The 23,572-nt window shown below is 40.6% G+C and overlaps 1 protein-coding gene across 4 annotated transcripts in view; it reads right to left on the bottom strand.

Moving 5' to 3' along the window:
* Positions 1-23,572, bottom strand: part of WDTC1 (WD and tetratricopeptide repeats 1) — a 68,444-nt gene that overhangs the window by 14,266 nt on the left and 30,606 nt on the right. For 3 of the 4 annotated variants that reach the window (XM_059916338.1, XM_059916347.1, XM_059916329.1), the window contains 4 exons: positions 6,171-6,217; positions 5,615-5,726; positions 2,667-2,857; positions 34-216 (listed from right to left, as the gene is read on the bottom strand). In XM_059916338.1, the coding sequence (XP_059772321.1) occupies positions 34-216; positions 2,667-2,857; positions 5,615-5,726; positions 6,171-6,217 (533 nt within the window). The remainder of the gene's footprint in view (positions 1-33; positions 217-2,666; positions 2,858-5,614; positions 5,727-6,170; positions 6,218-23,572) is intronic. The other variant, XM_059916357.1, reaches the window with a different exon arrangement.

Below are 23,572 nucleotides of genomic sequence, written 5' to 3'. Positions count from 1 at the left end.
TCCCTTGCCCATGGGAGGCCGCGCTATTCATACCTGTGGTTATGGATCATGCGAATGTCATAGAGCCTCACAAAGGGCCCACTGGCCCCCACTGCCAGGCAGTTGTTGTCCTGGGGGTTGACGGTGAGGCACTTGGCCTCCACCAGCTGGCCACAGTACTCTGTCAGGTCAATCAGCACCTCCGAGTGTTTGCTGTTCTCCCGAAGGTCATACTGGCTGTGAGAGAGGACACAGTTAGGGATTGGGGGTTGTGTCTGTGGGTGGAAGGCAGGGGAGAAGCCAAGGCCCAAATGCAAAGGAATTGGGAGGGGCTTTGAACCTGTTTGTAAATAATAAGAATGTCAAAAACTACTCCCATTTCTTGAGTGCCCAGTGTGCCAGGCACCTATAGTAGGCTTCACACACATTCTGTTTTATTCTAACATAATTATTTAAGGTAGATACTACTAAACCCTTTTTTTTTTAACAGATATCAATATTATTGCTACTAAGTACTATTACTACTGACTACTAACACTTAGTGAGAAATCGCTTTGTGTCCAGTATTGTTCCCAAGTGTTATACATGTACTCTCTAAATAAATTCTCACACCATCCCTAGGTACCACTAGAAGTTCAAGGAAGCTAAATAACTTGCCTGGACGACACTGCAGTAAGTGCAGCGCTGAGACAGTGCAGAGCTGGAAAGACTGCATTTTAACTGCTCTGCTCTGCTCCTTGATTAAGAATAATTCTATTCTTAATCTAGTTTCTTGCAGGAGACAAAAGAAGTATAGAGGTGACAGAAAAGAAAATCTGGAGATCATCTAAGACCTACCTAGAAACACCAACTGCCAGGACAAGCCCAAGTCCCATCTGGGTGGTAAAGGTCATGCCAAAACATCCACCCAGCGTCAGCACACTCCTACTGGGGAACTGCTTTGATGCTGGGACACAGGCACATCCAGAGAATGGCGAGGGCATCATTCATGTGCTCACCCACCTCTGCCTAAACATCTCCAATAATTTCTTCATTGTTCACTTATCTTTCTAAGCCATCCTCACCCGATTGCTCTTCCTAAAATATTGTTTTTGTTGCATCACTTTCTTGCTCAAAAAATTGCAGAGATTCCTCAATACTTTTAGCTTGAGTTTACTCTTCGTTTACTTCTATCAAACTACTCAGTCTGGTTTTCAAGACATGATTTCACATACCTCTCCAACCTTGCTCCTCAGTTTTCTAAGTGTGGGTCAGTTACAGCCTCAGAACTGTGTCCTGTATGTGGCACGTTTACCCATGCCTTCACAAACTCTGCTCAAGCTGGGGAGTCCACTCTGCTTTTCCTTGCCCATCCAAATCCTGTCTATTCTGGAAGGCCAGCTTGTGTTCACCTTCTGCTAGGACTCCTCCCCTGACTGTGCCTGCCCCTAAGTGCTTAGGCTCCTGCCCCATGCCCTAGGTGCTTAGCCTCTACCTGCTGCCCTGGCACAGTCTAGTCAGTCAGGGTCAACCAGCGCACCAGACAGTTGGACCCACCACCGACCAAGTGCATTCTGTCTGCTAAGTACTATGCTAAAGTTTTACGGGCACTATCTCAATTTTAATGCTCAGGCCAACAAAAGAGATATTATGATAATTCCCATTTTATAGATGAGGAAACTGAGGTCTGGGGGGTGAAGTGATTTGCCCCAGACACTGAGTGACAGAGGGAGGACTTGACTTGATCTGTCTGAGTTCTAGTTCATGCATGACTTAGATACCCCTCCTCCTCTGTAACAGGGAAGAGGGCACAAAGTCTCATAGTATCTCAAGGAAGGCAATTAAAGCAGATTGCGGAGATAAGGAAAATGTTCTAAGGTTATATCTGAAGAAAGGAGTTAAAGAAAGGCAATGAGACCATTTTAAGAAGAAGGGAAGTAGAGGCAAAGGTGTGACGATATAGGCCAGTGAAAAGGGGGAGAGTCCACTTAACCATTTCTGGCTGGCTATCCCCCTCCCAGGAATATGCCCATTGAGCGACTGTTCAAGGGAAGTGTATCAAGTGTGTCTATGTGCCAGGTATTGTGCTGGGCTCTAGGGACACAACCGAGGACAAGAAAGACGTGGACAAGATGGACAAGACAGACAAAATGCTGGGGGAGTTTACGACTCAGTGAGGGACACAGACAAACAAGTAAACCATCAAGCAAATAAAATAAAAGAACTATAGAGGGTGATGAGAGTTATAGAGGATACAATTAGGGCACGGAGACAAAGAACAATGGTGGGGTGTCTATTTCAGATAGGATGGTCAGAGAAGGTGCTTCTCGGGAGGTGACTCTTAAGCTGTCTCCTTAGGGTAAGAAAGAGTTGAGAAAGAGCTGGGACTGAGAAAACCAGTTAGAGGGAACAGCAAGTATGAAAGCCCAGAGGGGGCAGACTGTGCATCTGAGATGGTGAGAAAGCCAGTGGAGACGGTAAGAAAGCTCAGGAGAGGGTAAGAAGTGGGGAAGGTGAAGAATAGGGTAAGTAAATCAGTGGAGTTTGTTCACTGATAACTGTGTTGGGCAGACAAATGAGGCTGGAACTCTGTTGGAGGGAAGGAGCCAGGCCTGTGGAAGGAAGCAGTAGGGCAGATAGAAAGGGGGAACCAACATGGAGTGGGAGCCAGGGAGGCACAGGCCCCACTCCCTGCCTCAGGCCCTCACCGGATAAGCCCATCCTCAGCAGCGCTCCAGAATGTGTTGGGCCACATAGGCGCCGTGGCGATGCGTTTCACCCGGTTTGTGTGGTCTCCAAACATGTGGATCGTCTCCTTTACTGTCAGGTCGTGGACATGCACCTTGGAGTCAGCTGCCCCTGTGATCAAGATGCGGTCCCCAGCGTGAGGCAGGAACTGCTTGGGAGAGATTGAAGAAGAGGTTGGCAGGTGGTGGGGCTAGGCCACGGAAGGAGACTAGCCTGGATGTTAGCACCTTTTTTTCCCTCTCCATATCAGATAAGAAAACGAGCCCATCCAAGAAAACTTTGGATCTCGAGCATCAGCCTGTAGGCCTAAAGGTCAAAATCAGGATGTGCACCTTTATTTTGCCAGAGTGGTCCTGACCTATGCCAACCTGGACTACCTAAGGAAACCTCTTCCTCTGATTCTTCCCCAGGTAAGAGCTGAATGGATGATAATCATAGCTGTTACCATTTACTAAGCATTTACCATGTGCTAGACATCGAGCAGGTAATTTATCTTATTAATACTAACAATAACCCCAATAAAAATTGAGGTTCGGCACTAGCATTCAGTAGGACTGTCAATTCAAACTCAAGTTTGTCTGACTCCTATATGCCTCATGATGGCTATTTAATAACCTGGGGATTAAGTAATAAATTAGTCTTGAAATGAAAAGGACTTTTAGTGTTATAAGGGAGTGGGTGTTTTAAATTGGTTCAAATATTTCTGGAGAACAATCTGGCAATAGGTAAGAAACATAAAAACTATTTCTATCTTTTGACCTAAAACTTCCACTTCTGAGAAATAATTCTAAAAGAAAAAAGGGACCTGTGCAGAAATGCTCCAAGTAGCACTCCTTAAAATGGCAAGTGCTGGAAATGGCTCAAAAGTCAGAACTTGGGGAAGGGCTGAGCATCACGAGAATACATCTTTATGTGGCCATTATTCAAAAGGACAACCCCATCATTCTGATGAAGTTGAGAACAAAATATTCCAGATCACATACGGCAAGGTCAAAATAGCCACAAACATAACTTTGATTAATAATAATTTTTAAAATGTATACAGTTCTATCACCTAGTGTTGAGGAAGAAAAATATTCGGGTCTGGTGTTAGTTGAGTTCTTCTCTCCTTTCTTAAGTTTGAAAGATTGAATTATCTTTTTTTCTTAGTTGAAAAGTTTCTCCCAACCCACAACAAGGCTGAATGTGCTGGGATCTGGGAGGGTGGGGGAGAGGGTGTTGACATTTTCCTGCATTTAAGTAGCTAAAGTCCCATTTGACTTTAACAATTCACTCTTTCCACATGCACTTCTCTAATAGCTCACCAGGATAAGGGCTAGATGAAACAGATGGAATTTGATCGTTTTTAGGGACAACTAGTAGTCTTTAATCCTGGCTGGAGACAACATATACCCCACGCGCAACAGAAATAAACAGGAGAACCCTTGGGAAGAGCTTGTGGCCACTGCCATACTCGTTCCACACTATAGATGCCACCAGGGGGAGCTCGTGGGTTAAATAAATAGATCTGTGGTGTTTTATTACCAGAAGAGAGAGGAACCCTTTTCTATACCTTTTTATAACAGAAGAGGAGGCTGAGAGTCTGTGAATATAAGTGCCTTGCCCAGGGTCTTACTATTAAGGAGTATCAAGGTCATTGTCCAATTCTGGTCTCTGAACTCAACATTTTGTGTTCTATGATACCAGACTGATAGCTTAGGTCCCTTTCCCAGATCTGACCCCACAGATTTAAACTGGACCTAACACTTTTCAGGGAAGGAAAGCAGTCTCTGTTCATCATGCAAGAGGTGAATCAGCATTGTTCTGTCTCTCAAATCACAGAAATTCATCTAGGATTGGTCCCTGGAACAGGAGATGAGAATCAGAGCTTAGGAAAGAAGCTCTGATTAGTGAAATAAGTTGGTTTTGAGCTCTTGAATCTATCTTCTTCTTCAGGTATCTTGCAATTCATCTTGATATTAATTAGGAAAATATTTCTTAGATTAGGGAGGCTTTCCAAAGGACAGCCTCACTCTCACATACATCCATTACAGAATTTCAGAGCTGGAAAGTCCTTAAAGGTCATTTCCTTCAGCCTTCAACCTAGCAGATGGAAGTTCCCAATGAGGAATACCTCAGTGCTAGGACATTTACTACGTCCTCAGAAGGCCCATTTTACCTTTTTCAAATATCTCTAAGCATTAGACAATTCTTTCCTTCATCAGGCCTACATTTGCTTCTGAAAACTTAACAGTCACTATTCCTAGGTCTGTTCTCTGGGACCGAGAGGCACAAGTTTCATGTCACTTCCACATAACAGGTCTTCAGAGGTCTGAAGTCTTTTAAGTCCGCTGCCTCTTCTCAGCTCAACTCCCCTCCACCAACAATCAGCAGACTCATTTCCTATGAAAAGTAGAACAGCTAAAATCACCTGTGACAGGTGCTTTTTAAATCGATCATCTCATTGAACTGTAACATCAGCGCTGTGGATTGCTACTTCCTTATTTAGTTAAATTATTTATTTACTCATTTATTCATGAATGTGGGGGATTTTCCTTAGCTACTTCCTTTTTACAGATGGGTAAACAGGCCCAGAGGGGTCAGGTGATTTTCCCAGTTCACACAGCTTCCAAGGAGCAGATAAGGGAGTCAAACGCAGGTCTGCCTGCTACTGAAGTTCATGCTCAGAACCATACCTCCCATCATCACCACTCACGTATAAGTACAAATTCATTTGGAGCTGGCTTCTTGGCTCTAAGAGAAGAAGCAGAGCATGGAAAAGAGACGGAATTTCAGGAATCACCAGCAGATGCTCAGATCACAAAGATGTCTGTGACCCCAGGGTATACATGGGACACACACATGCAAACACAACCATGTGCACAGCCCAGTCACACCATTCACTTGCTTTGTGGCTTATCCTGCTCACCTTGACAGAAAAGATATTTGCAGTGTGTCCCGTGTGCATGGAAAGCAGCTTCTTATGGTGCAGCGGGTCCCACACAATCGTGTGCTGGTCATCAGAACCAGAGGCCAGCAAGCTGCAAGTAGAGAGAAGGAACAGTTCTGACCTCTCCTCAAGTTCCTGGGCCCCCCTTCCTCTATCCCATGTTTCCCAGTTGATAAGGACTTAGGCTACACAGAACCTGAAGAACAGGAGATGTCACAGAATATAAGGTTATCTTGTAAACAGTGATTGATTCTCTTCTATTTTGTCCTGAGAATTTCTCATCATTCCTTAAATGCAATAGCTTATCAAAAAAACAGGGTTTGGAAGGTCATTCAACTTTCCATCTATCTGGGATTCATTGTTTAACTGTGTATTGATAATGATGAACTAAACTTAAGCACATAGCAGAGAGCAGCAGTCTCCTCTCTTGGGTCCACTCTTTTCCTTAGATCTACAGAGAGGAAGGAAAGTCCCCTTCTCCCAACCTCCCCATACCATTCTCCAGCACCCCCTAGGTGTCAGAGCTCATACTTACTCTCCTTTCTCATTCCACTCCAGACAGTTGACACATCCTGAGTGACCCTGGGGGAGCAAATGGAGAGGGACAAGAAGAGAGCCAATTAGAGGTTCTCCTGGATAACTCGACATCAAGAAGTGGAAGTGAACAGGTAAAATAGCCTTTCCGTCATCAGTGTTTTCCAGGCGTATGTGAGTCACCAGGATTGAATTACACTGCCTGGCATTTTACAATATATAAAGTACCTTCATATTCATGATCTCACTTGATACTGAACCCCTCTGAGCCATAAAGGGCAGATTTCATTGATCCTATTCTGCAGAAAAGTAAACTGAAGTTCGGATAATAGTAGTAGAAGTTATATCCAAACAAATTTCTGCTCCTACCACTAGAGGGGACATGTCAACAGTCCCTTCAAGGGACACCCCCTCAGCCACAGAAAATCTGGCAGAGGAGCAACTGACTGAAAGGCAGCCGATTAGCTAGAAGGCTGATCTTCCTTTCACTTGGCACATATTTAATTCATCGAGCACTTACTGCATGCCAGGTACTGTTCAGATGCTGGGGGCAGAGCAGTATACAAAATAAATCTTGTATTTAGATCTTCTGCAGCTTACTTCCAAGTAGGTGGAGCCTGGTATAGTGAGGTAAATTAAGCTTGGGGATTTGAACTGAGAGACACGGAGAAGTGAGGCAGTTAATGACAGATGCTGAAGTTGGAAGCATGTGCAGAGAGAAGTCATGGCAAAGCTAGAATTAAGAGGAAACAGAATCCATGGAAAGCAGAAGGTATGAAGTGGCAGAAACGAGTCTTACATGGGAGAAGGAGAGAACAAGTCACTTCCATTCCTACACTCTGTTCTTTCTTTCCCTCAGCCTCCCTCATTCTTAATGGCACCTTGATTTTCATTTCATTATCTGCCCAGCCCAAATCAGCTCATGTGTAAGTTCACTGTCCTTGCCACAGTGATAGGTTCAGGAACTTAGATCTAAGCCAAATTGGACATGGCATGCACTTGGACACAGGGAGTGGCTCAGAAATGAGCCTGTGACCCCAATCGGATGCAAGGGGACCAGTTGCTGGGAGTGTGTGGAAAAGGAGTTTTCTCATTTTCAGGAGAGAGTCTATGAAAGAGATGCCTTTCTTTCTCTGGATGCTGGGTGTCCTAATGTGACTCCTGGACTTGTGACCACGAGGGTAGCCAGCCTGAGAGTGAAATAAACAGAGAGAGGAAAGCCCAGCCAAGGGAATCACAGAAAAATGGAGTCAAAGTGACCAGAGTAACCAACCCTGATGCCTACCCTACTCCTGGGCTTCCAGTCAGGAGCCAGTCTGCTCATTATTGTTTAAGGTCACTTGAGTTGGGCTGTTACCTGTGGCCCAGAGCATCCTGATTAACTCATTCTTTTTTATCGGTACTTCCCTCAAGATGCCTTTCCCACCCTGTAAATCTGGGAAGGAGGCACATCCTTCCTGTGGGCTCCTACTGTCACACTGTATTATGGCTCTGTGTTGACACGGTTATTTTGCTTCACCACACTGAGCTGCAGGGAAGTGGCCTCTGTGTACTGTGTTCACTGTATCCCCTAGGCCAGGTACAGTGCCTGGCACATATCTGCTGCATAATGAAAAAGTGAGTCCAGGGGGACTAGTGGGAAGAATCAAGAGACATGAACAAATCTAATTCCCTGACTCTCTAGGCAGAAGAGGCTTTTCCTCTGCCTTCTCCTTCCTTCTTACCCGTTGTCCTATAAAGATTCTCATTTGAGTTGATCCTCATTTCTTTCTGGGTTCTGCACTTAAATACATTATTGACACATTCACTCTGTTCAAACTTGCCAGACCACTTACTGACCTGAGGCCTCTCAATTTCCCACAGCACTTGGTGGAAACCCCACACATGACTCTGGTCACTCTGGATCAGAATCATTTCTGTCCTCACCCCTCTGATTTTCCTACCAGGCTTTAAATTACTTGTGCCCAGGGCTCACATCTTCAGCTTGCAACTTCCCGGAGTACCGAGGGCCTCAAACGAGCGCCACTTACTGAGGGTTTACAAAGAGCGAGGCACAGTACCTTGCACTTGTGGTAGGCAGAACAACGGCCCCCTTACAAACGTCCATGTCCTGATCCTCTGGAACCCATGAATATGTTATGGTAGGTGGCAAAAGGGGCTTTGCAGATGGGATTAAGGTTAAAATCCTTGAGGTGGGGAGATCAGCCTAGATTATCCAGGTGAGCACAATATAATCACACGAGTCCTTAAAATCAGTGAACCTTGGGACTTCCCTGGCAGCCCAGTGGTTAAGACTTCGCCTTCCAACGCAGGGGGTGCAGGTTCAATCATTGGTCAGGGAGCTAAGATCCCACATACCTCGGGCCAAAAAACCAAAACATAAAACAGAAGCAATATTGTAACAAATTCAATAAAGACTTTAAAAATGGTCCACATCAAAAAAAAAAAAAAAAATCAGTGAACCTTTCCTGGCTGCAGAGAGTAGAGAGATGTAGGTGTGAAAGGGACTTGACCTGCTATTGCCAGTTCTGAAGATGGAAGAAGGGGGTCACGAGTGAAGAAATACAGCAATCTCTAGAAAGCGGGAATTGCAAGAAAACGGATTCTACTCTACAGCCTCCAGAAGGAGCATAGCCCTGTCAAGACTTTAGCCTGGTGAGACCCGTGTCAGACTTCTGATCTACAGAACTGTAAGATAATAAATTTGTGTTGTTTTAAGCCACTAAGTTTGTGGTAATTTGTTGTGGCAGCAATAGGAAACTAATACAGCATTCTACATCCATTATCTTGTTTAAGAAACAGGTATCGATTCACAGAAAGATAGACAAGATGAAAAGGCAGAGGGCTATGTACCAGATGAAGGAACAAGATAAAACCCCAGAAAAACAACTAAATGAAGTGGAGATAGGCAACCTTCCAGAAAAAGAATTCAGAATAATGATAGTGAAGATGATCCAGGACCTCGGAAAAAGAATGGAGGCAAAGATTGAGAAGATGCAAGAAATGTTTAACAAAGATATAGAAGAATTAAAGAACAAACAGAGATGAACAATACAATAACTGAAATGAAAAATACACTAGAAGGAATCAACAGCAGAATAACTGAGGCAGAAGAACGGATAAGTGACCTGGAAGACAGAATAGTGGAATTCACTGCTGCGGAACAGAATAAAGAAAAAAGAATGAAAAGAAATGAAGACAGCCTAAGAGACCTCTGGGACAACACTAAATGCAACAACATTCACATTTATAGGGGTCCCAGAAGGAGAAGAGAGAGAGAAAGGACCCGAGAATATATTGGAAGAGATTATAGTCAAAAACTTCCCTAACATGGGAAAGGAAATAGCCACCCAAGCCCAGGGAGCGCAGAGAGTCCCAGGCAGGATAAACCCAAGGAGAAACACGCCGAGACACATAGTAATCAAATTTGCAAAAATTAAAGACAAAGAAAAATTATTGAAAGCAGCAAGGGAAAAACAACTCCCATAAGGAGTTCCCAAGGGAACTCCCGTAAGGTTAACAGCTGATTTCTCAACAGAAACTCTACAAGCCAGAAGGGAGTGGCATGACATATTAAAGTGATGAAAGGGAAGAACCTACAACCAAGATTACTCTACCCAGCAAGGATCTCATTCAGATTCGATGGAGAAATCAAAAGCTTTACAAACAAGCAAAAGTTAAGAGAATTCAGCACCACCAAACCAGGTCTACAACAAATGCTAAAGGAACTTCTCGAAGAGGGAAACACGAGAGAAGAAAAGGACCTACAAAAACAAACCGAAAACAATTAAGAAAATGATAATAGGAACATAGATATTGATAATTACCTTAAACGTGAATGGATTAAATGCTCCAACCAAAAGACACAGGCTTGCTGAATGGATACAAAAATAAGACCCATATATGTGCTGTCTACAAGAGACCCACTTTAGACCTAGGGACACATACAGACTGAAAGTGAGGGGATGGAAAAAGATATTCCATGCAAATGGAAATCAAAAGAAAGCTGCAGTAGCAATACTCATATCAGATAAAATAGACTTTAAAATAAAGAATGTTACAAGAGACAAGGAAGGACACTACATAATGATCAAGGGGTCAATCCAAGAAGAAGATATAACAATTATAAATATATATGCACCCAACATAGGAGCACCTCAATACATAAAGCAACTGCTAACAGCTATAAAAGAGGAAATTGACAGTAACATAATAATAGTGGGGGACTTTAACACCTCACTTACACCAACAGACAGACCATCCAAACAGAAAATTAATATGGAAACACAAGCTTTAAATGACACAATAGACCAGATAGACTTATTTGATATTTATAGGACATTCCATCCCAAAACAGCAGATTATACTTTCTTCTCAAGTGCGCACGGAACATCCTCCAGGAGAGATCACATCTTGAGTCACAAATCAAGCCTCAGTAAATTTAAAAAAATTGAAATCATATCAAGCATCTTTTCTGACCACAATGCTATGAGATTAGAAATCAATTACACGGAAAAAAAACGTAAAAAACACAAACACATGGAGGCTAAACAATATATTACTAAATAACCAAGAGATCACTGAAGAAATCAAAGAGGAAATCAGAAAATACCTGGAGACAAATGACAATGAAAACACGACAATCCAAAACCTATGGGATGTGGCAAAAACAGTTCTAAGAGGGAAGTTTATAGCTATACAAGCCTACCTCAAGAAACAAGAAAAATCTCAAATAAACAATGTAACCTTACACCTAAAGGAACTAGAGAAAGAAGAACAAACAAAACCCAAAGTTAGCAGAAGGAAAGAAATCATAAAGATCAGAGCAGAAATAAATGAAATAGAAACAAAGAAAACAATAGCAAAGATCAATAAAATTAAAAGCTGGTTCTTTGAGAAGATAAACAAAATTGATAAGCCATTAGCCAGACTCATCAAGAAAAAGAGGGAGAGGACTCAAATCATAAAATTAGAAATGAAAAAGGAGAAGTTACAACAGACACCACAGAAATACAAAGCATCCTAAGAGACTACTACAAGCAACTCTATGCCAATAAAATGGACAACCTGGAAGAAATGGACAAATTCTTAGAAAGGTATAACCTTCCAAGACTGAACCAGGAAGAAATAGAAAATATGAACAGACCAATCACAAGTAATGAAATTGAAACTGTGATTAAAAATCTTCCAACAAACAAAAGTCCAGGACCAGATGGCTTCACAGGTGAATTGTATCAAACATTTAGAGAAGAGCTACAACCCATCCTTCTCAAGCTCTTCCAAAAAATTGCAGAGGAAGGAACACTCCCAAACTCATTCTATGAGGCCACCATCACCCTGATACCAAAACCAGACAAAGATACTACAAAAAAAGAAAATTACAGACCAATATCACTGATGAATATATATGCAAAAATCCTCAACAAAATACTAGCAAACAGAATCCAACAACACATTAAAAGGATCGTACACCAGATCAAGTGGGATTTATCCCAGGGATGCAAGGATTCTTCAATATATGCAAATCAATCAATGTGATACACCATATTTACAAATTGAAGAATAAAAACCATATGATCATCTCAATAGATGCAGAAAAAGCTTGTGACAAAATTCAACGCCCATATATAATAAGAACTCTCCAGAAAGTGGGCATAGAGGGAACCTATCTCAACATAATAAAGGCCACATATGACAAACCCACAGCAAACATCATTCTCAATGGCGAAAAACTGAAAGCATTTCCTCTAAGATCAGGAACAAGACAAGGATGTCCACTCTCACCACTATTATTCAACATAGTTTTGGAAGTCCTAGCCATGGCAATCAGAGAAGAAAAAGAAATAAAAGGAATACAGATTGGAAAAGAAGAAGTAAAACTGTCACTGTTTGCAGATGACATGATACTATACATAGAGAATCCTAAAGATGTCACCAGAAAACTACTAGAGCTAATCAATGAATTTGGTAAAGTTGCAGGATACAAAATTAATGCAAAGAAATCTCTTGCATTCCTATACACTAATGATGAAAAATCTGAAAGAGAAATTAAGGAAACACTCCCATTTACCATTGCAACAAAAAGAATAAAATACCTAGGAATAAACCTACCTAGGGAGACAAAAGACCTGTATGCAGAAAACTATAAGGCACTGATGAAAGAAATTAAAGTTGATACCAACAGATGGAGAGATATACCATGTTCTTGGATTGGAAGAATCAACACTGTGAAAATGACTATACTCCCCAAAGCAATCTACAGATTCAATGCAATCCCCATCAAGTTACCAATGGCATTTTTTACGGAACTAGAACAAATCATCTTAAAATTTGTATGGGGACACAAAAGACCCCGAATAGCCAAAGCAGTCTTGAGGGAAAGAAACGGAGCTGGAGGAATCAGACTCCCTGACTTCAGACTATACTACAAAGCTACAGTAATCAAGACAATATGGTACTGGCACAAAAACAGAAACATAGATCAATGGAACAAGATAGAAAGCCCAGAGATAAACCCACGCACCTATGGTCAACTAATCTATGACAAAGGAGGCAAAGATATACAATGGAGAAAAGACAGTCTCTTCAATAAGTGGTGCTGGGAAAACTGGACAGCTACATGTAAAAGAATGAAATTAGAACACTCCCTAACACCATACACAAAAATAAACTCCATATGGATTAGAGACCTAAATGTAAGACTGGACACTATAAAACTCTTAGAGGAAAACATAGGAAGAACACTCTTTGACATAAATCACAGCAAGATCTTTTTTGATCCACCTCCTAGAGTAATGGAAATAAAAACAAAAATAAACAAATGGGACCTAATGAAACTTAAAAGCTTTTGCACAGCAAAGGAAAACATAAACAAGACGAAAAGAGAACCCTCAAAATGGGAGAAAATATTTGCAAACGAATCAACGGACAAAGGATTAATCTCCAAAATATATAAACAGCTCATGCAGCTCAATATTAAAACCTAAATAGACATACAGATGGCCAAGAAGCACATGAAAAGCTGCTCAACATCACTAATTATTAGAGAAATGCAAATCGAAACTACAATGAGGTATCACCTCACACCAGTTAGGATGGGCATCATAAGAAAATGTACAAACAACGAATGCTGGAGAGGGTGTGGAGAAAAGGGAACACTCTTGCACTGTTGGTGGGAATGTAAATTAATACAGCCACTATGGAGAACAGTTTGGAGATTCCTTAAAAAACTAAAAATAGAATTACATATGACCCAGCAATCCCACTACTGGGCATATACCCAGAGAAAACCATAATTCAAAAAGACACATGCAAAAAAAAAAAAAAAAAAAAAAGACACATGTACCCCATTGTTCATTGCAGCACTATTACAATAGCCAGGTCAGGGAAGCAACCTAAATGCCCATCGACAGAAGAATGGATAAAGAAGATGTGGTACATATATACAACGGAATATTACCCAGCCATAAAAAGGAATGAAATTGGGTCATTTGTAGAGACATGGATGGATCTAGAGACTGTCATACAGAGTGAAGTAAGTCAGAAAGGGAAAAACACATATCGCGTATTAACGCATATATGTGAAACCTAGAAAAATGGTACAGATGAATCGGTTTGCAGGGCAAAAATTGAGACACAGATGTAGAGAACAAACATATGGACACCAAGTGGGGAAAGTGGCAGGGGGTGGGGGTGGTGGTGTGCTGAATTGGGCGATTGGGATTGGCATGTATACACTGATGTGTATAAAATGGATGACTAATAAGGACCTGTTGTATAAAAAAATTAAATTAAATTAAAAAATTTAAAAAAATTAACTAACTTCTAACTTGAATGATCATCTATATTCTAGAAATACAATGTGAATGTCTCAAAAAAAAAAAAAAAGAAACAGGTATCATTACTCATTTCATGGATAAGGAAAACAACGCTCAGAGAGGTTAGGTAATCTGCTGCGATACTGTGATTTATATATACTTATTTATACTTAAAAAAGATATATTTAGTCTTCATCCTTACTTCTGGCACAGAGTTCCTAAAACCCTTGGAATTTCCTAAGTAATAAGAGTGATAAAGGTTTCATGATATTCATAACAAACCTCTTTCAACTAACACCTGAGGTTTATGTTAATGAAGTGATTTTTGGAAAGCACCTAAGGATGGAGAACCAAACACATGATTGGAGGGCGGGAACTTTCAGTCCCACCTCCCTGACTTCCAGGGAGGGGAGAGGGGCTGGAGGTTGAACTGATCACCAATGGTCAATGATTTAATCAACCATGCCAATGTGAAGAAAACCCAAAAAGGACAGGGTTCAGAGAGCTTCTGTGTTGGTACACATGTGGAGATCTGGGGAGAGCGGCATGCTCGGAGAGGGCATAGAAGCTATGCACCCTTCCCATATACCTTGCCCTATGCAGCTCTTTTATCTGGCTCCTCCTCAATTATATCCTTTTATAATAAATCGGTAATCTAGTAACTAAAATGTTTCTCTGAGTTCTGTGAGTCACTTTAGCAAATTAATTGAACTGAAGGAGAAGGTGTTTGGAACCTCTAATCTATAGCCAGTTGGTCCAAAGCACAGATGACAACCTGGATTTGCCACTGGCATCTGAAGTAGGTGTTGGGGGTAGGGAACAGCAGGGCAGTCTTGTAGGACTGAGCCCTTAACCTGTGGGATCTGATGCTATCTCCAGGTAGATTCTGTCAGAATTGAGTTACACTGTAGGGAACCCAGCTGGTAACAGAGAGTTGCTTGGTGGTGTAAACAAACAAACAAATAAACACCCCCCACACACATGTTAGACATGGCTAATGTGGCACAGCTAGTAGTGGTATCAGGAAGCATTTTAACTCAAGAGCTCAGGCTCTTAAGCACTGTCTGAAAAATGTATTAATGCTTCCAGAATTACTGTATTTGTCCTCAAATCAGTAGTCCATCCAAAGTACAGAAGACAGGCCACAGTAGACAAATATGATACCTATGATTCATTTTTACATAGTAAAAAATAGCTCAAAGGCAGGTAAGTTGGAGAAAGTGTAGAGAGAAAGCCCAAACCAGATTCTACATAAATACAAAGTAACTATTGACAAAAAACATTAATAAAGGGCCCCATAAGTTAGAATGTATGTTTGGGAAGCTAATTTACAAGGCACAGACTGTTTAAGAGGATTTGTTTTGGCCTTGATAAATAAGGCTGGCTTAGATTAGGTACACGATCTATAATTACGTTGACAAATACAATGGAAGAAAATATGCCTATGACATATCAGAATTAAACACTGGGTAAAAAGGGGAGAAAACCTCAAACTTTAAAGGAACAGAGAGGAGGGACTGTTTACAGATGGCTCCTAAAGAGGAATAGACCTCTGTGTGCCTCCCTGGAACCCAGGAAATGTTTCTACTTAGGGTGAGCCTTCCACACCAGGGATCTGGAGAAAACAGAAAGTGCACAGAGAAAGTACCTGGAATAAAAGCTACAAATCTCACTTAAGTTACAAATTACAACCTCTTACTTCCTGCTTAACTTTATTAAATATTGATTATAATTACTATTTATTATAAGTTCCTATAAATTCTAGGTAGCATGGTATACAGGAGGAAAAGGAGGCACGGAGAAGCGTTTTACCACTGACACTGCTTAGAATTGTAGGTGCAGAATGATGATAAAAAGCAAATGGACTTTTAGGTGGTTTTCTTACTGCTTTTAAATTCCTTACAGACCATGCACCCCCTTACAAGTCTGCACTACTGCCCCCACTTTGGCGTGCCACTGCTAGGTAGAATACTAGCTATTAATACACCTGATCTCATTATCACTCCCTTTTTACAAGTGAGACCAAGTCTCAGAGATATTAAATAACTTAGCCAGGGTCACACAAATTGTAAACACCAGAGCCCGGATAGGAACCCAGGTCCATATGACTCCAAAGTATTTCTCTGGCTGTGCTGGATTACCTCAAATGTCGCCCTTATTCCCACCTGTATTAAAAAGAGATCTCACGGCTTCCCTGATGGCACAGTGGTTAAGAATCCGCCTGCCAATGCAGGGGACACGGGTTCGAACCCTGGTCTGGGAAATCCCACATGCCGCGGAGCAACGAAGCCCATGCACCACAACTATTGAGCCTGCGCTCTAGAGCCAGCGAGCCACAACTACTGAAGCCCGCGTGCCTAGAGCCCATGTTCCACAACAAGAGAAGCCACCGCAATGAGAAGCCCGTGCACCACAACGAAGAGTAGCCCCCGCCCACCGCAACTACAGAAAGCCCGCGCACAGCAACAAAGACCCAGTGCAGCCAAAAATAAATAAATAAAATAAATTAAAAAAAAAAAAAAAAAAAAGAGACCTCACTGCTGCCATCACCTTAGAGAACTGTTTGTCAGTCTGATACAAAGTTAAGCTTATGGGCTTCCCTGGTGGTGCAGTGGTTGAGAATCCACCTGCCAATGCAGGGGACATGGGTTTGATCCCTGGTCCTGGAAGATCCCACATGCCACGGAGCAACTAAGCCCGTGCGCCACAACTACTGAGCCTGCGCTCTAGAGCCAGTGAGCCACAACTACTGAGCCTGCATGACACAACTACTGAAGCCCACGCTCCTAGAGCCCGCGCTCTGCAACAAGAGAAGCCACCACAATGAGAAGCCTGCTCACCACAACAAAGACCCAACGCAGCTTAAAATAAAAAAATAAATACATAAATAAATACATAAATAAATAAAGTTAAGCTTATATCTACCCTATGACCCAGCAATTCCATTCCTTAGGTATTTACTTAAGGGAAATGAAAACATTTGTCCACCTAAAGACTGGTATAAGAATATCCATAGATGCTTTAATTTTTAAAGCCCCACACTGGAAATAACCCAAATGATCATCAACAGGAGAATGAATACACAAAAGTAGTGTATTCATACAGTGTAATCCTACTCAGAAATAAAAAGGAACTACCCATAGATACATGCAACCACATGGATGAAACTCAAAAAATGTTATGATAAGCAAAAGAAGCCAAACACAAAAATATGTATACTATATAATTCCATTTACAGAAAGTATATGAACAGGCAAAACTAATCTATGGAGACAGAAGCCAAAAAGTTGTTGCTCTGAGGTAGGAGTGTTGACTGGAAAGTGCACCATGGGAACTTCCAGGGTGATGGAAGTATTCTCTATCTTGTCGTGGGTGGTAGTTACTCAAGTGCCAAAACTCATCTAACTCAACACTTGAGACCTATGCACTTTATTTTCATGTAAATCATACCTCAGTAAAGAGAGGGAAGAAAAAAGGTAGTAATAATAATAGTGATAGTGGTAGCTGATATATAATAAGTGCTATCTCACCATCTACCAGGAACAATATTGTGCCCTTCATTTATGCTTTGAGGTAAACTTTACAACTACCTTGTGATGGAAACACCACCACTATTCTCATTTTTCAGATGAGGAAAAGGTTAATACCCCATACTGTATAAACAGTATAGTAAGAATGTGAATTCATGTCTGACAGATTCCAGAGCTTGGCTCTTAACTATGGTGCCATATTGCTTTTTTAATTAATTAATTAATTAATTAATTTTTAAATATTATTTTACAATCTACTTTTTAAAAAAATTTTATTTATTTATTTTTGGCTGCGTTGTAGGGTCTTCGTTACTGCGCGCGGGCTTTCTCTAGTTGTGGCGAGCGGGGGCTATTCTTCGTTGCGGTGCGTGGGCTTCTCATTGTGGTGGTTTCTTTTGTTGCGGAGCATGGGCTCTAGGAGTGCAGGCTTCAGTAGTTGTGGCACGTGGGCTCTAGAGCGCAGGCTAAGTAGTTGTGGCGCATGTGGGATCTTCCCGGACCAGGGCTCGAACCTGTGTTCTCTGCATTGGCAGGCGGATCCTTAACCACTGCGCCACTAGGGAAGCCCCATTTTGCCTTTTTAAATTTCGGGGTATTTCCCTCAAAACTTAAACACCTGCTATGTGCCTGCCAGTACTGTACTGGATCAGAGAGACACAACTGAGCCAGACAGACACGTCTCCTGTCCTCTGGAGGAGCTGATGAGGTTTTGTTTTCTCCTCCTCTTCTCCAAACTTACAACATTAGCCTTTCCCCATGTTGTTATGATCTCATAAGCATCACTTCAAATGGTTATAGAATATTCCTCCAAAGGTTAAACCATATTCATCTCTACCTTAGTGTTGTACACTTAGATCAGTTCCAATTTTGGTGAGTTGATGTATTTTATTTTATTATTTATTTATTTATTTTTTGGCTGTGCCATGCGGTATGTGGGATCTTAGTTTCTTGACCAGAGATCGAACCCGTGCCCCTTGCATTGGAAGCGCAGATTCTTAACCACTGGACCGCCAGGGAAGTCCCGAGTTGATGTATTTTAAAAGTCCAGTGGGAAAAGAATATTTACAGGTGACTGGGCAACCCAGACTAGGCACAAAGTCATGATTTTTTGCATTTGACTGGAAATATATACAATCTGTGTTGTAATGTTAGGTATAGCCAATGCTACTCAGGAGCTCTGCTGAGCAGTCACGGTGTGGAGAAGTATATTAAAATAAGAAATATTATTAATTAGTACAATTTAGGAGACAACAATCTATCAAAATGTAGGACCTACAGGGAAAAAAATAATAAAAGTCATTCTTGATAAGGGAAAAAGTTGGGACACATTGCATTAAGGGAATAAGAAAAGAGAAGCAAAGAGCTAGGAAGTCTGCCAACCAATGTGTATCCTGGCATAACCCAAAGGACTGGATATCCTTTTGTCCAGATTTATTCTTTTACAAGAGGAAGCTGGGTCACACATATGAGGCATATGAGGCAGAATTGTTACAGCAATTCTTTTACAAGAGGAAGCTGGGTCACACATATGAGGCAGAATTGTAAAGTGAAAGAACAGTCTGGGTTCAGCTCTAGCTTGGCCTCTTTCTAGGTGTATGGGCAGTCACTTAAGATTCCCAGAGCCTCAGATATTTCACTGGGAAATGGAGGTGATAATAATGTCATCCTGACAAGATCACTGTGGAGATCAAATGATGTAATATATGCAAGGTGCCTAGCACACTTTTGTAAATGCTGGCTCCCATTCGTGGAACTCATCTTCAGGTATCTTCTCTTGCCAACCTCTGTGTGTTCTTCCAGATCCTACTCTCAAAGACCCCTCCACATGGCCAGAATACTCACAAAGGATATACATCTTGAACAGCTGGACTCTTTCCTATTTACTAACTTTTTCTAAAGGGTTATTTCTGCAGCTATTAAATTGCTACCCTAAGCTCTGACCAAACAGACAACTCATTTATTCCACACCCATTATGTATAAGGCACTGGGAGAAAAGGGAATAGACAGTAGAATAAACAAAGACAGGTCCATGTCTATGGCGACATGAGACTAAGGTCTACCATAACAGAAGAAGGAGAGAGGTACCAAAAAAACCCACAAGGCAGGAGCATCAGGCTTTAAGAGCAAGCTTAAATGATCTTTGAGGACATAGTCCAGCCTGGAGACAACTGTGGCCCAGTTTGCATGGATACATGTAAGGGCCCTCTCTTAACTGCAACCCAAATCACATACATCTTTAACATACCCACTGACTTCAGACCTAAACATTTGTATAATGAAGTTCCACTGAAAAGATCAATGCTCTAGAGATGTTCAGTGGACCCTCCACAGGAAATGCCAACTCGGAAAGAGAGGAAACAGATGGCCATGTGCTTCTCTATAACTCCTTGATAGTGTGAGTATGAGTCTGAGCAAGGAAGATTTAGATGAAAATCCAGCAAACATTAATTAAGCATCTACTAAATGCCAGGGTAAGTGCTAAGCTGTTGTGTATATCGATTCATTTAAACTTCACAATACACGTGTTTATTAGCATGTATTGAGATTACATAGTTGTAATATGACAGAATGGAGTGAGTCCTGAATGCAAATAAAACTCTTGAGAATTCTTCACTTGCTCTCCATTCACTTAATAATTTGACAGTTATCTTAAAGGCAGAATGATCTGAATACCCAGACATCTCCATAAAATCCTTTTGTTGCTTCTTTAACTTAGTTCAATGGTTTCTCAAATTTTAGTGTGCCTTAGAATTACTAAATGGAGCAGTAAGAGTAACAAGAATAACTAAAACTTAGCTTAACTATGTGTCAGGCCCTGTCCTAATTGCTTCACATAATTACCCTTCAAAATCCATTAAACTGTCCATAAAGGACAGTTAATGTGTTTTCATGTTCACAAGCTGTTTCCTTGAGCAAGTTCTTTAACCTCTCTGTGCTTCAGGTTTTATATCTCTAAAAAAGGAGATAATACACATAACCTCATAGGGTTGTTGTGGGAACCAATTCAACAGTCGTAAAGCACTGTGATAGCTGAGTAGCAAAACTGGAAATCAAATCCAAGTATGTTCTTTCCCTTGCACCATGATAATTCAAGACTTATAGTATAGCCTGATGTGAACTATGATTACTGGGGAAGGAAAAATCCTCCTAGAAGTCATGAAAAGGAACGATTTAAAATATATTTCAACTTCTATATGTTCTAGCTAAAAATCTAAGTATAAATATAGTGGGGCAGGTCAACAACCATAACTCATGTCAGAAAGTTTTTCCTTATGCTGACCTATATCTGCGGTCTATCCCTGCAAAGTCTCTTTATTCATTCAATCTTTTTATTTGATTGACTGATTTTATTTTTATTTTTTATATGCTAGGCACTCTTATACATGCAAAGGCTTCAGTGCTAAATAAGAGAGAGAACTCTAGTGGTGGGGGAGAGAAAAAAAATAAGCACAGGAATCAATAAAATGAGTTCAGATAGTGATAAACGCTATGTAGAAAATAAAACATGGTGAAAGGTTATACTTTAGATACAGTGGTCAGGGAAAGCCTCTCTGATATAGCTATGTTTGAGGAGAAATTTGAATGCTGAGAAGGAGAAGCATGCCAGGCACAGGAAAGAAAAAGTACAAAGGTAGGAACGGGCTTGGTATGCTGTAGATACAGAATGAAGGCCAGTGTGGCTAGAACATAGTGATAAAAGGGACAGAGTAAGGCAAGATAAGCTCAGGGAGGTGAGTAGAGGCAATCTTCTAAGGGTGTCATATAGGCCATAGCAAGAAGCTTCATGAGGCCAGGAACTATGTTGTCTTATTTTCTGCTATATTCATCTCCCAGAGTCTAGAACATTTCTGGCATATCGTAGGCACTCAATATATGCTTGAACATATGACTGAATTAATGAATGACTCCCAGGTTCTGCCCTCTGGTGCTTCAGAGCATAAGTTTACTCCATCATCTCAAGCAGAGGTTGGCACTTTTTCTGTAAAGAGCCAGACAGTAAATATTTTGGGCTTTGCAGGCCATACGGTCTCTGTTATAACTACTCAATTCTGCTGCTGAATTACTAAGGCAGCCATAGGCAATACATAAATGAATGTGTGGCTGTGTTCCAATAAAATTTTATTTATAAAAATAAGTGGCTATAGATTCAACCCAATCCCTATCGAAATCCCATCTGCCTTCTCTGCAGAAATTCACAAGCTGAACATAAACCTCATATGTAAACGCAAGGGACCCAAAATAGCCAAAACAATCTTGAAAAAGAAAACAAAGTTAGAAGACTCACTTCCCAATTTCAAAATTTACTACAAAGCTACAGTAATCAAAACAGTGTGGTACTGACATAAAGGACAGACATTTAGATCAATGGGATAGAGTTACGAGTTCACAAATAAACCCTTACATTTATGTAAGGTTAACTGATTTCCGACAAGAGTGCCAAGACAATTCAATGAAAGAAAGAATAGTCTTTTCAACAAATGGTGCTGTAATAACAATATGCACATGCAAAAGAATGAAGCTGGGCCTCTACGTGACACCATATATAAAAATTAACCCAAAATGGATCAAAGATGTACACATAAGATCTAAAACTATAAAATTTTTAGAAGAAAACACAGGTGTAAATTTTTGTGACCTTGTATTAGGCAATGGTTTCTTAAATATGACACCAAAAGCATAAGTGACAAAAGAAAAAAAATAATTTGAACTTCATGAAAATTAAAAATTCGTGTGTCAAAAGCACTCTCAAGAAACTGAAAAAACCCACAGAATGAGAGAGAAAATTTCAAATCACATATCTGGTAAGTGTTTATTATCTAGAACATACAAAGAACTCTTATGACTCAATGATAAAATGATAAATAACAATTTAAAAATGGGCAAAGGATCTGAATAGACATTCCTCCAAAGAAGAAGATATACAAATGGCCAATAAGCACATGAAAAGAAGTTCAACATCATTAGTCATTAGGGAAATGCAAATCAAGACCACAATGAAATACCACATCACACCCACTAGGATGACTATAATAAAAAAAGACAGATAATAAGTATTGGTAAGGGTATGGAGAAACTGGAACCCTTGTACATTTCTGGTGGGAATGTAAAATGGTGGTGCCACTTTGAAAAACAGTTTGGCAGTTCCTCAAAAAATTAAACCTAGAGTTGCCATATGACACAGGAATTCCACTCTGAGGTATATAACTAAGAGAACTGAAAATATATGTCCATACAAAATCTTGTACACAAATTGTTCACAGCAGCAGTATTCATAATAGCCAAAAAGTGGAAACAAGCAAAATGTCCACTGATGAGTGGATAAACAAAATGTGGTATAGCTACAGAATGGAATGTTATTTGGCCATAAAAAGGAATGAAGTATGATTCATGCTACAACATAGATAAATCTTGAAATTATCATACTAAGTGAAGGAAGTCAGATACAAAAAGCTACATATTGTATGATTCCATTCATATGAAGTGTCCAGAATAGGAAAATCCATAGAGACAGAAAACAGATTAGTGGTTGCCAGGGGTGGAGCCAGGGGTAGGGGATGGGGAGTAACTGCTAAAAGGGTTTCTATTTTGGGGTGATGAAAATGTCAGGAGTTAGGTAATGGTGATAGTTGTACAACTTCGTGAATATACTAAAACAAAACAAAAAACAAAAAAATGCTGAATTGTACACTTACATAAAATAAAAATGAACTTAAAAAACTAAGTCAACAAACAGGTGGCAAGTTGGATTTGGCCTGCAAGTCATAATTCGCTGACCCCTGATCTAAAGGATAGCTCTTGAAATCTCTCACAAAGTCAGATCTCTGCTCCACCTTTTTCTTTCAGGCTATTTGATGAACTTGTTATCTAATTTACTTCTCTCAACTGATATTGTAATAAAACTCTGACAAGTCTTTGTTAGAATTAGGTTACACTACGAAATTGCCCTGGTCTACCATACTAATTACATTAAAAAAGAAAACCAATCTAGTTTGATATGACTTGTTTCTAGTGAATTTATGCTCAAATTATACAAGAAACAAAAAAGCCATCAAGC

The sequence above is a fragment of the Balaenoptera ricei genome, chromosome 1 (genome assembly GCF_028023285.1).
Source record: "Balaenoptera ricei isolate mBalRic1 chromosome 1, mBalRic1.hap2, whole genome shotgun sequence".
NCBI lineage: Eukaryota > Metazoa > Chordata > Mammalia > Artiodactyla > Balaenopteridae > Balaenoptera > Balaenoptera ricei.
The sequence above is the reverse complement of the archived record's forward strand: the minus strand, read 5'-3'. Positions and strand labels throughout refer to the sequence as shown.